This window comes from Nannospalax galili, unplaced genomic scaffold, assembly GCF_000622305.1.
Source record: "Nannospalax galili isolate Female #2095 unplaced genomic scaffold, S.galili_v1.0 scaffold444, whole genome shotgun sequence".
NCBI classification, from domain to species: Eukaryota; Metazoa; Chordata; class Mammalia; order Rodentia; family Spalacidae; genus Nannospalax; species Nannospalax galili.
Genome location: NW_008354022.1, coordinates 1,351,609 through 1,367,253, shown reverse-complemented (window position 1 = coordinate 1,367,253; position 15,645 = coordinate 1,351,609). Strand labels below are relative to the sequence as shown.

The 15,645-nt window shown below is 41.0% G+C and overlaps 1 protein-coding gene across 1 annotated transcript in view; it reads left to right on the top strand.

Annotated features, from left to right (window-relative positions):
* Positions 1-15,645, top strand: part of Auts2 (activator of transcription and developmental regulator AUTS2) — a 1,247,925-nt gene that overhangs the window by 553,800 nt on the left and 678,480 nt on the right. Inside the window, exon 3 of the mRNA XM_008851110.2 lies at positions 5,154-5,255. Within this exon, the coding sequence (XP_008849332.1) occupies positions 5,154-5,255 (102 nt within the window). The remainder of the gene's footprint in view (positions 1-5,153; positions 5,256-15,645) is intronic.

Below are 15,645 nucleotides of genomic sequence, written 5' to 3'. Positions count from 1 at the left end.
ACTAGGTTCAAAACTACAGCAACTTGGAAAGAAATTTGCTGTCAAAATTCATATTGTTTTTTTCATAGCTTTCAACCAAAGCGTTTTATATCATAACAAATTCTAGATACTTACAATTTTTCAATTAAAATGGAAAAGATGGCTGGAAAGAAGGATCATTGGCTAAGAGTGCTTGGTGCTCTTGCAGAGGACTTGAGTACAGTTCCCAACACCTACATGTGCATATCTAAACAGTCCTGATCAAGCGTGGTCCCTCCCAACACTGACCCATTATTTTCTGGGTCACCCTAAAAGGTAGTCTGACAAGGTGTACAGGAGACAAGGTCCCCATCTGGCTAGGGCCTTTTACTTCTCCCACAATAATATTCATGGGGAAATTTCTATTTCTTGTGGTTCATTCTTTCAATAGTCTGATAGGGAGGTTAGAGGTCCAGTGTCTCTTTGAAATGTCTTCATTTCTGTCTTTTATTATCATAATTCAATCTAGGAATAGCGTTCCATTGTAGATCTGGATTTGGTTATGTGTGACTCACTGCTGTGCACACGTGCTTTCTCTTCCTTTCCTGATACTGTTATGAAGAAATGCTATGGCAATAGCCTCTTGACTGAGTCAGAGTTATGATTCTCTTGATAAGGAGTAGGTTATGAAGGGCTGTGCGTGGCTGAAGGTGTCTGTTGTCAGGTGCCACAATCAGTCATATCACTCTCAATAGCCTAATTGCTTCTTGTTTATGTTTGAAATTATGCAGTGAGATCTATCTTGCCTTTTTTTCCTGCCTTTATTTTATTTACCTGCATCTTTTTCAGTACTCTGAAGTCCAGTGAACTGCTTTATGTGTTCACTGAAAGCAGATCCTCACGCTTGCCTGGAAAGTCCAGTGAACAGCTTTATGCATGAATGTGTTGGGCAAACAGAGGCTCTTTGATAGTTTTCATTTTCCAAGACACTATCACAATGCGCAGGTCACTTTCAGTGTTTGTGTAGGAACCATTAACAGTGTCCAGAGTTTTCCTTTTTTTTTTTTTCTTCTCTTCCTTCTCATTCTCTCACTCAACCTGGAACTTGATGGCTGACCAGCAAACCCTAGTGATCTTCTTATGTCTGCCTTCTCAGCACTGGGATTACAGTGCACTCAACTGCAAGTGCCTTTTTAGATGGGTGCTGGAGATCTGCTTTCAGATCCTCATGCTTGCCTGGAAACCACTTCACCCACGGCACCCTCACACCAGGCTTCTTCGTGTTCTTTTTCATTCATCCGGTATAGACACTCCCTCACAAACGTGCCCAGAAGTTGGTCTCTTAGGCGATTCTAAATCCCATCAAGTTGACAATCAAGATTAACCATCCCCACCATTCATAACAGTTGGTACTCTATTAAAATCCAGAGTTCAGAAAATATATTGTCCATAGTGTAATCCAAGGCAAAACAAACTTGGTGTCACACACATATACCCCCCCCCACATATATACATACGTATACATATATATTTATTTTTTTGAGACAGGGTCTCCCTGTAACCCCAGTTGGTATGGAACTCACAGTGTAGAGCAGGTTGGCCTTAATCTCACATAGATCCACCTGCCTCTCCCAAGTGCTGGGATTAAAGGCATGTACCACCACACTCAGCTCCACTTATATTTTATAAAAGATACTTTTTTACTGTCACTCATTCCCCACACATTCCCTGTCTTTCATTTTGTTTCTTTTGGTCTAATTCCTTGCCTCCACTGAAATTAGAGAATGGGTTACAGAAATTTTAAAGTAAACACAGTTGTGAATTACATAAACCTAGCTAGTCAAATGTCTCAGTGGGAGTGTTACAGGAAAGCTTTCTTACTCCAGCCACCATGGATACTGGGATGAATCAATGTAAGCAGATTGATTTTTCTCAGGTCTTTAAATGCTTAAGCTGGTACCTGGCCTTTGCTGTATCTCTTACTTGTAGGTAATAGCTGGGAATTGCAGGTGAAGGAATACAACTTATCAACTAGTTTATGCTACACCCCCCGCCATGATTCATTGGATGTGTCTGAAAATGCCAGTTGGAAAATATATTCGTGGGATTAGGAATGAGCACGTCTTGCCTGAAATCTTGTGGTTTAGCTTTAGTGCTTAAGAGAGTCAGGCCGTGTCTTTGAAATATTGAGCTGGCTGACAGCTTAAAATCCGAAGTTTCCTTTTAACTTGAGCCCAGCTTTGGAGGAAAAAGGGGTAGTGCGGGGCTGGATTTTATATAAGGCTCTCCAAAGAGAATTCACTTAAGTATGTTTGCTGGCAGGGCACTGGGAACTCCTCACCCTCCTCCCTAAGTTCTGCTGTCAGTGCATATCAACAGTGGGTCAGATAACTGACATCAGGCCCTCTGAAGTCTGTTGTGGGCCTTGTTAAAAAAAAAATCATCATTTTCCTTTCATGAATAATCACATAAAATGGCCTAAGTGACGTGTCTAGGTTTTGTTAAGCTGTTTATGTTTTTAGGAACAAATCTTGATAATCTTTTACAAATTTTATTACATTTATTTATTTGTGTATATGGAGCTCACACTTCCAGAACTTGCTTTTCTACTTCAACCATGTCTGTTCTGGGAACCGAAGTCAGATCATTGGACTTGGCAGCAAGCTCCCTTATACACTGAGTCATCTGGTTCTAAACCTTGATATTCTTATATCCTTTATTACTAGCTAGGTGTGTATGGGTTTTTATAAATGTCTGATAACATCAGCTATCACCTCAGATCTACTAAAGATACTCAGAATAGTAATATACTGCAAAGTCATGACAAGTGTGGTCTCTGTGAACCTCTAAAGGGGTAATGAGCATTAAAACAGAGAGCAAACTACAACATAGCCTTGGGGCTTGATTCTTGTTGACATTTTCCCCATCTCTGAGCACAGTGAGTCCTCTGTTTCTTCATCTATGCTTTGAAGGTGAATCTATCTGTCCACCATTACAGAACCTTTGAAATAAGAGGTCTTGTTTTGTTTTTGAGACAGGACCTCAGGTATCCCAGGCTGGCTGGCCTTGAACTCACTATGTAGCCAAGGATGACCTTGAACTCCTAATCCTCCTGCCTTTACTATCCAAGTGCTGGGATAAGAGGCATGTACCACCATGCTAGGTTTAGGAGATGCTGAGGTTCAAACAGGGCTTTGTGGGAGTACTCTATACCTGAGCTACTTTATTACCAGCCAGGAATAAGAGTTTGATACTGGGATTGGACAGATGACTCAGTAGTGAAGAACATTGGCTGCTCTTGTAGAGGATGCTGGTTTGGTTCCCAGCACCCACATGGTGGCTAACAATAATCTGTAACTCAGTTCCAGGGGATCCAATGTCTTCTTCCAATGTCCTCTTCTAACTTCCTTGGGCATTGCACTACATGAGTGTACTTATATACATGTAGGCAAAATACTTATACACATAAAATAAAAATAAAGAGTTCTAATATTGCTTATGAATCAAAGCACCTACTCTACATGCAGGTTTGATTGTCAGTATGACTGTTGTATTATCTTAGTCAATGAGATCTCACATTAAAAGCATAACAAGGGGCTGGTGAGATGGCTGAGCAGGTAAGGGTGCTTGCTGCCAAGTCTAGTGATATGAGTTCAATCCCTGGTACTCATGTGGTGGAAGGAGAGAACTGACTCCAAGTTGTCCTCTGACTCTCACACCGGCAAAATTGCACATGTGAGCATACACACACACGCACACACACACACACACACACACACACACACGTGCAATTCTAAAAAAGCATAATAAGGTGTGAGTAATGGTACAGTCTTCCAACGGGGCTTCATCCCTAGTCCCTCCTGTAAGATCCCCTTTACAAAGAGTTAAAAGGTTACCACTTTGAAAAGACAATATTCTGACCTTTATTCCACAGTAAGAAGAATAGGTATATGCAGCTTGCATCTGAATAAGCTTAGAATTAGTGAATTTCACATTAGTGGAAGGGAAAACTCGGTACTTAAAGGGCTCAAGAGGCTAGAAAGTAAAATTAGCACACTTTCTGAGCTCTATTAGAGAAGACTTCTTGGAGAAAGGGGGTTTAAAAGAAAGCAATAAAAACAGCTTTGTAAAGAGGTTGAAAATAGGAATGATCCATTTTGGGATTTGCAGAGAGCTGAGTGAGGTCTGAAGTTTGGTTTGGTCAGACATACTACGGGCCTGGGAATTGTAGCTCAGCTGGTAGAGTGTTTTCCTAGCATGCATAAGGCTCCAGGTTCAGTCCTCAGCACCACATAAACCAGGTATGATGGTTCACACCTCTAATCTTAGAACTTAGGAGAAGGAGGCAGGAGGATCAGAAGTTCAAAGTCATTCTTGGTTACATAATGAATTTTAAGTCATCCTGGCCTATATGAGACTCTGTCTAAAAAGGAAACTATTTAGGATGTTAAAGGAGTGAGATGGATGCTGGAGAATTAGAAATCCAAGTCATTTTTGGCTGCATAATAAGTTTTAAGCCATCCTGTGTTATATGAGAACCTGGTATAAAACAAAAAACAACCAAACCAAAAAGACAAGGTGTGGTGATGATGCTTGCCTTTAATCTCAGCACTTGGAAGGCAGAGGCAGGTGACTGTGAGATTGAGGCCAGCTTGGTCTACATAGTGAGTTCTAAGCCACCTGGGGCTACAGAGAGACCCTGTCTCAGAAAAAGGATGGAGCCGGGCGTGGTGGCACATGCCTGTAGTTCCAGCACTTGGGAGGCAGAGGCAGGCGGATCTCTGTGAGTTCAAGGCCTTCCTGGTCTACATAGTGAGTTCCAGGACAGCTGGGGCTACAGGGAGACCCTGCTTCAAAAAGACAAAAAAAAAGGTTGGAGGTGGGGAATAGATGGGGTGAAGAGATGGCTGAGCAGTGAGCAGTTAAGAGCACTTGCTGCTCTTGAAGAGGACCATTCTCAGCAGGGTGCTCACAACTACCTGTAAATCCTCTTCCAGGGGATTCAACATCCTCTTCTGGCCTCTGTGGATATCTGCACTCATGTTCACATAGACACACACATAAATTAATTTTTTTTAAAAAAAGACTAGATTGTTAAAGATCAGAATTTATAATGACAATGCTCAAAATCATGAGCCAAGAAATGCGTATGAGGATAACTGACTTTTTCCCATTTGGCTCTCTGTTTCCTTCAGCTGAAGCCGGGACAGAACAGCTGCAGGGACAGCGCCAGTGAAAGTGCCAGTGGAGAATCGAAGGGCTTCCACCGGAGCAGCTCGAGAGAGAGGCTCAGCGACGTAAGTTTAAAGGGCACGAGGCAACTCTGCAGTACCATACAGTCTCAGTGCAGGTCTCATATTAACTGCCCTTCCTTCAGTTCACTGACTTTCCTGGTATATGTGTTTGTGTCTTTCAGTTACTGTGCCTTGCCAAAATGTAGGCTGACTTAAAATGTATTTAAAAAAAATTACAGTGCTATAAAGGTGACTCAGTGGGTAAAGTGCTTCCTGTGTGACTCCAAGACCACAGTTAGGATCCCCAGAATCCAAGTAAAAGCCGATTGGGCTTGGTGTCCCATCCACAGTCCCATTAAGTGGGAGGTAGACATGGGGAATCCCTAGAGCCAGCTGACTTGCTAGACAATGCAGAACAGATAGCCCTGGGTTCAAGAGGAAACCTTGCTCAATCAAAACAGTAGCTGGGTGTTGTGGTGCATGCCTTAAATCCTAGCATTTGTCAGTCAGTCAGGTGAATCTCCTGGAGATCGAGGCCAGCCTGTTCTACATAGTGAGTTCTAGGTCTTAAAAACCCAAGATAGATAGATAGATAGATAGATAGATAGATAGATAGATAGATAGATAGATAGATAGATAGATAGATAGATAGATGATAGATAAACAAGCACATAAGTAGAGTGATCGAGGAAGACACCCAATGTCAGCCTCTGGCTGTGCACTGTCAGATACATGAGAATGCACATACACACATGCAAAAAAAAATTATAGTGCAGTTGGGAATAATTTTTGCCTAACAAACAAGAAATGGCCCATCAAAATGGGTCAATGGTAAGGGTACTTTCTGCCAAGTCTGAAGACTTGAGTTTGATTCCTGGGACCCACATTGTAGAAGGAAAGAACTCTCTTTCCCAAATTGTTCTCTGCCATTCACATAGATGAGCTGTGACATGCTCACAAATACACTAAATAAATAAATGTTGAAAAAAGAAGAGATTGCAAAGAGAGCTAGAAATACTTTAATTATGTAATACTTCCTAGTGGAATCAAAGCAGCAGGCAGAGATTTTATACCCAAGAGATGGCATCACTTTGCTATAGGCTCTTAATAATTTCTTCACCTTGCAAATCAGTAACAGTCCATTTCTATAGTTCTTTTTTTGTTATGCTTTTTTGAAAGGGATACCTACCCAGCCACTCACTTATCAAGAGAAAGAATCAGTAATCAATTTCCTGGCAGGTTTCTATGTGGGAAAACTTATAAGAACAAACCATGCCCCTCCCCTCCTCTTGACCTACCTCCTGCCTCCTGTGCACCTGCAAACCTGTCCCCCACCCCCATACACACACTTTCTACATGTTTTGAGGTTCTATAGTCTTGTTAATAAAAGGATTTAGAAATAGAGTGGAAAGGACACTCAAGGACATTTAGAGTGAGAAAAACCACAGGACAGGCAAGCTGTAAATTTCAGACTCAGGGGTCACAGCTTGTACCCAGTCAGCCAGGTTAGGCCACCTATCCTCAATAAGCAAATTAAATGTGCCAAATTAATAGTGAAAAGCCACAAAAAGGAGAATTATTCAATGTGACAACATTGGGTAGAGGCTCAGAGATACAGGGACCCCCTCAAGTCTGTCTTCAGGATCCTAACATGAAGGTAGGATTTAAATAGAATGCAAGAAATATTTATGACAGTCGTCCAGCTGAGTGTGATTCCCTGCCTACCACTGTCTCAGTGCCAGGGCTCTCCTGCCAGATTCTCTGACTAGGTGTCAGTCTTGTTACAGGAGACAAGTCTCTCTCTTGGCTGTACTCAGGACTTGAGACTTTTCTGCTCCTGAGAACTATCTACCTGCTCTAGACTCCCCTGATCCACCTCGCTGTGTTTTATTGGCTGCACCAGCACAGCAGGCCACTGTAGACTCTTGCTTGCTTCTTGCACTTGTATGATCACCCTTGCTGATCATCTTTGCCCTAGTGAGTAATGCTTGGAAGTTGACTTGGAAATAGCCTCAGTGGAAAGAAATATTTATTAATGATGTCAAGAAGGTAACATTAGCAGCGTAAGTGCAGGATGAGGGATGAGGGATGAGGGAAGGAGAGAGACAGACAGACAGATGGACAGATCAGTTTACAGTCTCCAGCCATAAGAAATAGCAGAGATAGGATCGATATTATATGTAGAAACAGTTCTTTTGCTCCAGTCTTCCTGTCCTTCTGCTCTCCAAAGCAATAATCTTCATTACAGTGTAAAAGATATGTTAATTATTAGTGATTTTTCATCATGGAAAAAGAGAAATTATACTTTTAGTTTTCAGTGTAATAAACATGGAGTGATGGATATATATAATTCTTAATCACAAGTATGTTAAGAGTATGTACTTGGAACTGTTTCTGCTAAGAATTGTCCCTTCAGATAAAAGATTGCAAATTTCTTCAGCACTGTGCCATCCCAGATGATACTATTACATTACACTCACCCATTCCATGTGATAATACTGCATTACTCTCACCCCTCTCATGTGATAATACCACATCACACTGGCCCATTCCATATAGTAATATATATTACTCTGATCCATTCTATATGAATATCCTCTATCACGCTGACCCATGGGATAATACTACATTACTCTGACCCATTGCATCTGATAATGCATTACTCTGACCCATGACATATGGTCCATTACATATGAGCACATTGCCGCTCACCATTTCATGTGACAATGCTGCACCACCTTGACTTGTTCCATCTGATTAACCACATCCCCCTGCAATAATACTGCATTACCCTGACCCATTCCAGGTGGTAATACTGCATTACTCACATTCCATCTGATAAACTTCATCACCCTGACTCACTGCATGTAGTAAACTACTCCATACTGATACAGTCCATGTGATAATTCTACATCACCCTGACCCATTGCATATGGTAATAATACATTATCCTGACCTATTATATATTACCCATCCCCATTCTATGTGACAGTAACACATCACCCAGACTCATTGCATGTGATAAACTATATTACCCTGACACATTTTATGTGATAATCCCACATTACTTGGACCCATTTTGTAATAGAACATCTCCCTGACTCCATTTGTTAATACCACATTACCCTGACCCATTCCATATGATAATGAGTACCCCACCCCTTTCCATATGATGTACTATATCACATTGACACATTCCATGTGACAATACTGCCTTACTCTGATGCATTCCATGTGATCATACTATATCATCTTGTCTCATTCCATTTGATGAACTATATCACCAGACCCCTTTCATATAGTAAAGTATATAAACCTGGCCCATTACATGTGATAATACTACATTAACTCATTCCATGTGATTAAAAAAAAAAACTGATACTACAGTACCCTAAACCAATCCATATGATAACACCCCATCCCATTCCAAATGATAAACTATATTAACTTGACACATTCTATGTAATAATACCACATTAGTATAACTATTTCATCTGATAAAATTAATCATCCAAAGCCATTTCATAGGGGAAACTTCATTATACTGACATATTCCATGTGATAATTCTATATTACTCTGGCCAATTGAGTATGATACATTATCTAGACCCATTCCACATGATAATACTACATTACTTGACTCATTCCCTCTAATAATACTACCTCACCAAGACCCATTCTATGTTACAATACTCATCACTCTGACCCATTTGATATGATAATGTTACCCTGACTTATTCCCTCTGATAATACTATATCACCCTTACCCCTCATGTGGTCTGACCCATTTCATGTGGTAATACTGCATTACTTTGATCCATTCTACATGATAATACTACATTGTTGTGACTCATTCCATCTAACACTACTGCATTATCCCAATATATTTTATATAATACATTATCATACCCAGTCTATGTGATAATACTATATTCCTAGATTCACTCCATCTGATAAACTATACCACCCTGACACATTCCGTGCAGTAATAATATATAACCTTAACACATTCTTTGTGACAATCCCATCTTCCTCATTCCATATGATAATACTACATTATTCTTAACATACATTCCATATGTTAAGCCAGCATCACTCTCGCCCATTCCATATGGCATTACACTAGCTCTTTCCATTTGATACTGCATCACCCTCACATATTCCATTTGATATTGCCATATTACCCTGGTCCACACTACATGCCAACCCTGTATTACTTGGGTGTATTCCATATGGTTATATGACATATCTTAACATATTCCATGTGATAAGACTGTATTGCCCTGACCCATTCCACATGCTAATCCTGCATTATCATGTTCCATTGTTTATGATATTGCTATTTATATCTATGACTCCATCAACCACAGTAGACAGCCCAAGACACAGCTTGTTTCCTACTCTTCCAAGTTTGTATGGTTTGTTATGTTGAACTTTGAATTCTTACATAACTTGATCAGAATAAGCAAAAATATTGTTACAGTATCCCTTAATATATTATTAAACCAAGAGTTCTACTATGAATGTATTTTTGTGAGAATGCTTGTTTTTTCCCCCATGGGTTTCATTAGTTTTGTGATAGAAGTATATAAACATAAAACAATAAGTACTTTGCTGACCTAAATTTCTAATAATTAATGCTTACATATCTCTTCTGAGATTTTGTTATGTGTTTTGTTTTTGTTTTCTGAGACAGTCTCATGTAGCCCAGACTAGCCTCAAACTTTTTATGATGACCTTGAACTCCTGATAGTACTGCCTCAGTCTTCCAAGTACTGGGATTATAAGCTATCATGGACCCACACATCCCACTTGTTCTGTCTTTAGTGTGAGATCTTACTGACTCTGACAGTTATTCCAGGGTTACTTAGTCAGATTTCCACCTGGCGTAGCGAATGGAAGCTGTGTCCGTTTAGAGAACTGTCAGTGATTAGAAGTAGTGTGTGTGTGTGTGTGTGTGTGTGTGTGTGTGTGTGTGTGTGTGTAAGCTGGGGGTGGACAAGTCTCACCTCTGAACTTACATGGTTTCATAGAAATGAGTCCCAACCTTTTCGTGCCATGGCCAAAAGTGAACTGAAAGTGGATCAGTAATCCAAACATAGGAGCTAAAACCATGGAACACGTAGAGGAAAACAGGTAGAGAAATCTTCATGAACTAGGTTTCCTGAAACCCCTGTTGGTTGCTAAGAACACAACAAACAAGAGGAGTGAGAGGGAAATAGATGAATTGGAGTTTTGTACCTGAAAGGGAATGATCAGGAAAGGGAAGTGACAGGGGGCTGCAGGGATGGCTTGTCCATTAAGAGCATACTGCTCTTGCTGTGGGCTTGAGTTCAGTACCCAGCACCTACATGGGGCAGTATACAACTGCATTTAACTCCAGTTCTAGGGGATCTGAAGCCCTCTTCTGGCCTCCTCAGCCACATGCATGCAGGTAGCACATAAAAGCTCATGCAGGTAAATACACACATGAATAAAAATATTTTTAAGTGAAAAATCAGAACTGATAAGCATTTATTAGTCACTGTAAAGAATCATAGTTCAATAATAAAAGGAAAGTATTTTTAAAATATGCAAGGAACTTAAACAGGTGTTTATGCAGAGGAGACTTCAAAAGGGCTGCTAAATACATGAGAAGAGACTAGTTCTTAGTCACTAGAGATACAAATCAAAACTGAAATGAGGAGACTGAAATGAGGAGCTGCTCAGTAGTTAAGAGCATCTGGTGCTCTTGCAGAGTACCCAAGCTTAGTTTCCAGCACCCACTTTGGGTAGCTCACAACCAGCTTCTAACTCTAGCTCCAGGGGATTCCAGCATCTTCTGGCCTCCAAAGTAGTGCATGCATATGTGCTTACCGCCCCCGCGAACACACACATAATTAAAAATTAAAATAAAATCTTTGTGGCTAGAGAGATTGCTCAGCAGTTAAGAGCACTGACTGCTCTTACAGAGGACCCAGGTTCAGTTCCCAGTACTCACATGGCAGCTAACAACTGTCTGTAACTCCAGTTCCAAGGGATTGGACACCCTCTTCTGGCCTCTGAGGGTGGTGCATGACACAGGTAAAAGATTCATAAAAAATTAAAAAAATAAAATATAAAAAAATATTTAAAAAGCTGAAATGAGAACCACTTTATACCTAGTAGGATTTTTATGATAAAAGCAAAAACAACAAATGTCTGTTGCATGGAGGAGTTGCAGCACCCATATAGTACTGGCAGGAATATAAAATGATGTAGCTCCTGAAGAAAACAGCTTGGTAGTTTCTCGGAAAGTTGAATGTGCAGTTGCCCTGTGACCTAGGAGCTTCATGTTTCCATATACATCCAAGATAATAAAAAACACGAGCTTGTGCAACATTCCAAAACACTGTTCATACAGCAGCCAAAAGGGAAAACAACCTACATGCTCATCAACAGAAGAATGAACAGAGAAAATGTGTGGTGTACATACAAAGCAATGTATGCAGTCACAGCAAAGATGGGCTTTGTGACACATAGCATAAAGTGGATGCACTGTGAAGGTGTCATAGACATGGGGTACTCACCTATAATCCCAGCACTGGGGAGCTTGAGGCAGGAGGATTGCCTATTTGAGGCTAGTCTGAGCCACATAGACTCTGTCTCAATAAAACATAATTTACAAGTCAGCCTAACAGCAGGATTCCTTTTGATACCATGGCAACACTTCAAAGGCTAAAGATGGCATTAATTTTTGCTTCAACATTAGTTAGTAATTAATGACATTAGAGGAAGAGGCAGTGAGTGAAGACTACTGACCAGGTGGAGTGGCACGTGTGTGTAATCCAGCTTCCCCAGAATCTGAGCCGGGAGAATTGCAAGTTCAAGGTCAATCTGGGAAAATTAGCAAGATACCTGCAATTCTATCTGCCGTGCAAGGTGAGGCAAGATGATTGAAAATTCACGATCAGCCTGAGGAATTTTGTAAGACCTTGTCTCAAAATCAGTTTATAAAAGCTAGTCATATGGTGGAGCACTTGCCTAGCATATTCATGAAATTTAGAGTTCAATCCATAGCACTCTGGAATTTTAACCATTACTGGTTTTGACTTCTGGTTTTCAACGTATCCTCTATGCTATTTCTTGTACTTATTTTGTGTTTGCTTGCTTTTTTTTTTTTGGTCTTTTTGAGACAGGGTCTCCCTGTAGCTCCAGCTGTCCTGAACTCACTGTGTAGACCAGGCTGGCTTTGAACTCACAGAGAGCCACCTGCCTCTGCCTCCTAAGGGCTGGGATTAAAGGCATGCCGCACCATGCCCAGCAGTCACTGTGTTTGCTTTCTTGAATATACATAACAGTTTTTTAATGCACTGTCTGCTAATTGCATTGTGTGGTCCTTTTTTTCCCTTCATGATGGGTCATGTTTTTATATTTATTTGTGTGCCTGGTGTCCTAGTTTGGTTTCTGTTGCTCTAGTAACATCATGACCAAAAAGTCACTTGGAGAACATTAAGGGTTTATTTCAACTTGCAACTCCCAGGTCACGATTTAACATTGAGGGAAGAAGGGCAGGAACGGAAGCAGAGACCACTGAGGAACAATACTGGCTTGCTTGCTACCTTTCTTATACAGCCCAGGCCCACCTGCCTGGGGACAGACAGCACTGCCCACAGTGGGCTGAGACCTCCTGCATAAATTAGTGATTAAGAAAATGCCCCACAAACAGGGACATGACCACAAGCCAGTCCTATGGACAAAATTCCTCAATTTAGGGTCTCTCTTCCCAGGTGACTCTTATTTGTGTCAAGTTGACAAAAATCAACTGGCATACCTGGCAATATTTTTTTTTTAATACCAAGCAGTATGAATTATTTCTTGAAGGTGCTACCTATTTTTATTTCTGTAGGTATTCTTTGTTCTATTCAGGGTTGTAACTTATAAATACTTCTTTGATGCTTTTTTCCTGTGCTTTCTTAGTAAGACCAGAAGAGCTCTGTCTAAAGATAATTTTCACCTCTAACTGAATACTCTGCCAACTGCCTGATATAGTAAAAGTATTTTTCCTTTGGTCTGGTGGAAATACAAAGAATTCTCCACCCTAGTGAGTTGGGATGTCATTCCTGCTTCTTCCCAGAGGCTATTTAGTTCACTGGTGTATTTTTTCACCCGTACATGTACTGATGTCAAGCCTATGGGTACTCTTCTACACAGGTATGTCCAACTTGTGGCCTTTCTGTAGCATGTTGAATGTGGCTCAACAAAAAATCTTTTTCTTTCTTTTTTTTTTTTTTTTTTTTTTTGAGACAGGGTCCCCCTGTAGTCCCAGCTGACCTGAACTCACTATGTAGACCAGGCTGGCCTTGAACTCACAATGATCCCCCTGCCTCTGCCTCCCGAGTGCTGGGACTAAAGGCGTGTTGAGGTTAGAGGGCACCTCCAGAGTCAGGTGCTTTCTCCATGTAGGTTCTGGGATGAAACTCATACTATCAGGCTGGTAGCATTCCTTACCTGCTTACACATCTTCCTGGTCTTTAATGATTTTTTTTATTTGTTTATTTTTAATCTACATGTATGAGTATTTTGCCTGCATGTTTGTAAATGTACCCATGTCATGCAGTGTCCATGGAGGCCTGAAGAGGGTGTTGGATACCCTGGAACTGGAATTACAGGCAGTTGTTTGCTGCTATGTGAGTACTGGGAACTGAACCTGGGTCCTCTGTAAGAGCAGTAAGCGCTTTTACCTGCTGAGCCACCTGGCCAGTCTCAGTCACTTACTGTCTTTGTTAAGCTTTCTCCTCTCAATCCTTGGGTTTACAAACTCCATTTTGTGTTCCCTGGATTTGTAAATGCATCTTCTCAACAGCTGGGGAGATTACTTTTTTGTAGTCCAGGGTGACCTTGAACCTGATATGTAGTTGAGAATGTCCTTGAACTCCCGAACCTCCTGCTTGTACTTCCCCTGTGCTAGGATTACAGGCATGCACTACCACCATGCCTGGTTTATGCAGGGCTGTATGTAGAACCAGGGTTTTGTGCATACTAGGCAAGCACTCTACCCACTGAGCCACATCCTAGCCATCAAGGTTAGTCTTCACTGTTAGTCTGTTGCCTGATAACCAAAACCGTCTCTGACATACGTTTTTTTTTTCTATTTTTTTTATACAGGCCTGAGATAAAGAAATGCATTTGGTTCCTATTAGTCCATCATGCCCACTGATGAATTTTCAGATAAGATAAAAATCCCCCTCAGTCTTGTGCTCTCCTTGGTGATATTTTTAGCTGCTTAGACAGTGGAGGCTTGCTCTCAAATGAGGCTAATCAAGACATCCTATTGTTCTAGCTTTGCTTTTTTGAATTCAGTAGAAAAAAAAAAAAGCTTGATGTAGTTGGAAGCTTTGACTCATGGGTAAAGCTTAAACAATCCAGTGTTCTTGAGTTTTCTAAATTAAGTATTCCCAAGCTATGCCACCAGGAAGGTGTATGTAATTGACCACAAGATTTTGATACTTTATTCTGCAAGGAAACATCCTAACTTGGTTAGATTAGCCATGAAGGAAAAAGTTAAGGGAAATAATTGAACACATAAATATTCATGAGGAGTTATTTAAGGGGGTAAAATATTGCTTCTCATTTATGCAGAATTTTATAATTGAGGAAGTTGTCAAAACTTGGGGATTAAACTTGAAAATTTAAGTACACAGGCAAAGCCCTGATTTCCAGACTACAGGCATCTGTTAAAAATAGATAATGACCACACATCCAGGTACATCACTGTATCATGGTGCCTTCCCCAGAGACTTAGAAAGAGGGCAACAACAGCCTCTGCTTCCCTGGGCCTGCATGACCCACAGGCCTCTCTCCAACCCACAGTGCCAGGGAGCATTCTGGGCCTGGCCCCACCCTCACCTCCCTCTACTTCCCTGAGCCTGTACCGCCCACCAGCCTCTTTCCTGGACCCAGGGGCTGACCTTTCCTCTTCCTGATCCTTTACATCCAGACCAACCCAGCTCCTCAGTGCAGTCCCCAGGAGCCCTTGGGGCAGGTTCCCACCCCCATCTGCCTTTGCATCTTTGGGTGGCAAGACTACCAGCTTCCCTAGACCAGAATCTTTCCTGGGCCGGGCTCCAGTCCAAGCCCCAAATTCCTGAGGCCAAAATCGTTTCTGGAGGGATCCAGACCTTAGGAGAAAGCCTGAAATCATCTGATCTTCACCTGACTTGGGCCTCTGTGGGAACTCCTGAAGACAAAAGCAATCTGGCCACTCCAATATAAAATCAAAAGAGAGAACCAGAAGCTTAGAAGAACCAGCTTTTCATGCCCAAAAAGTAAATCACAAAGACACATAAAGTTCACAAAAAGAACTAGACATAAACTTGAAGGCTTGAGTCTCACAAAATAATCACAAACTACAAAAGAAATTCACATGTTAAAAATCATAGAGAAAAAATAATAACATGAAAAACCAAAATAATATAACCGCACCAAATACCAA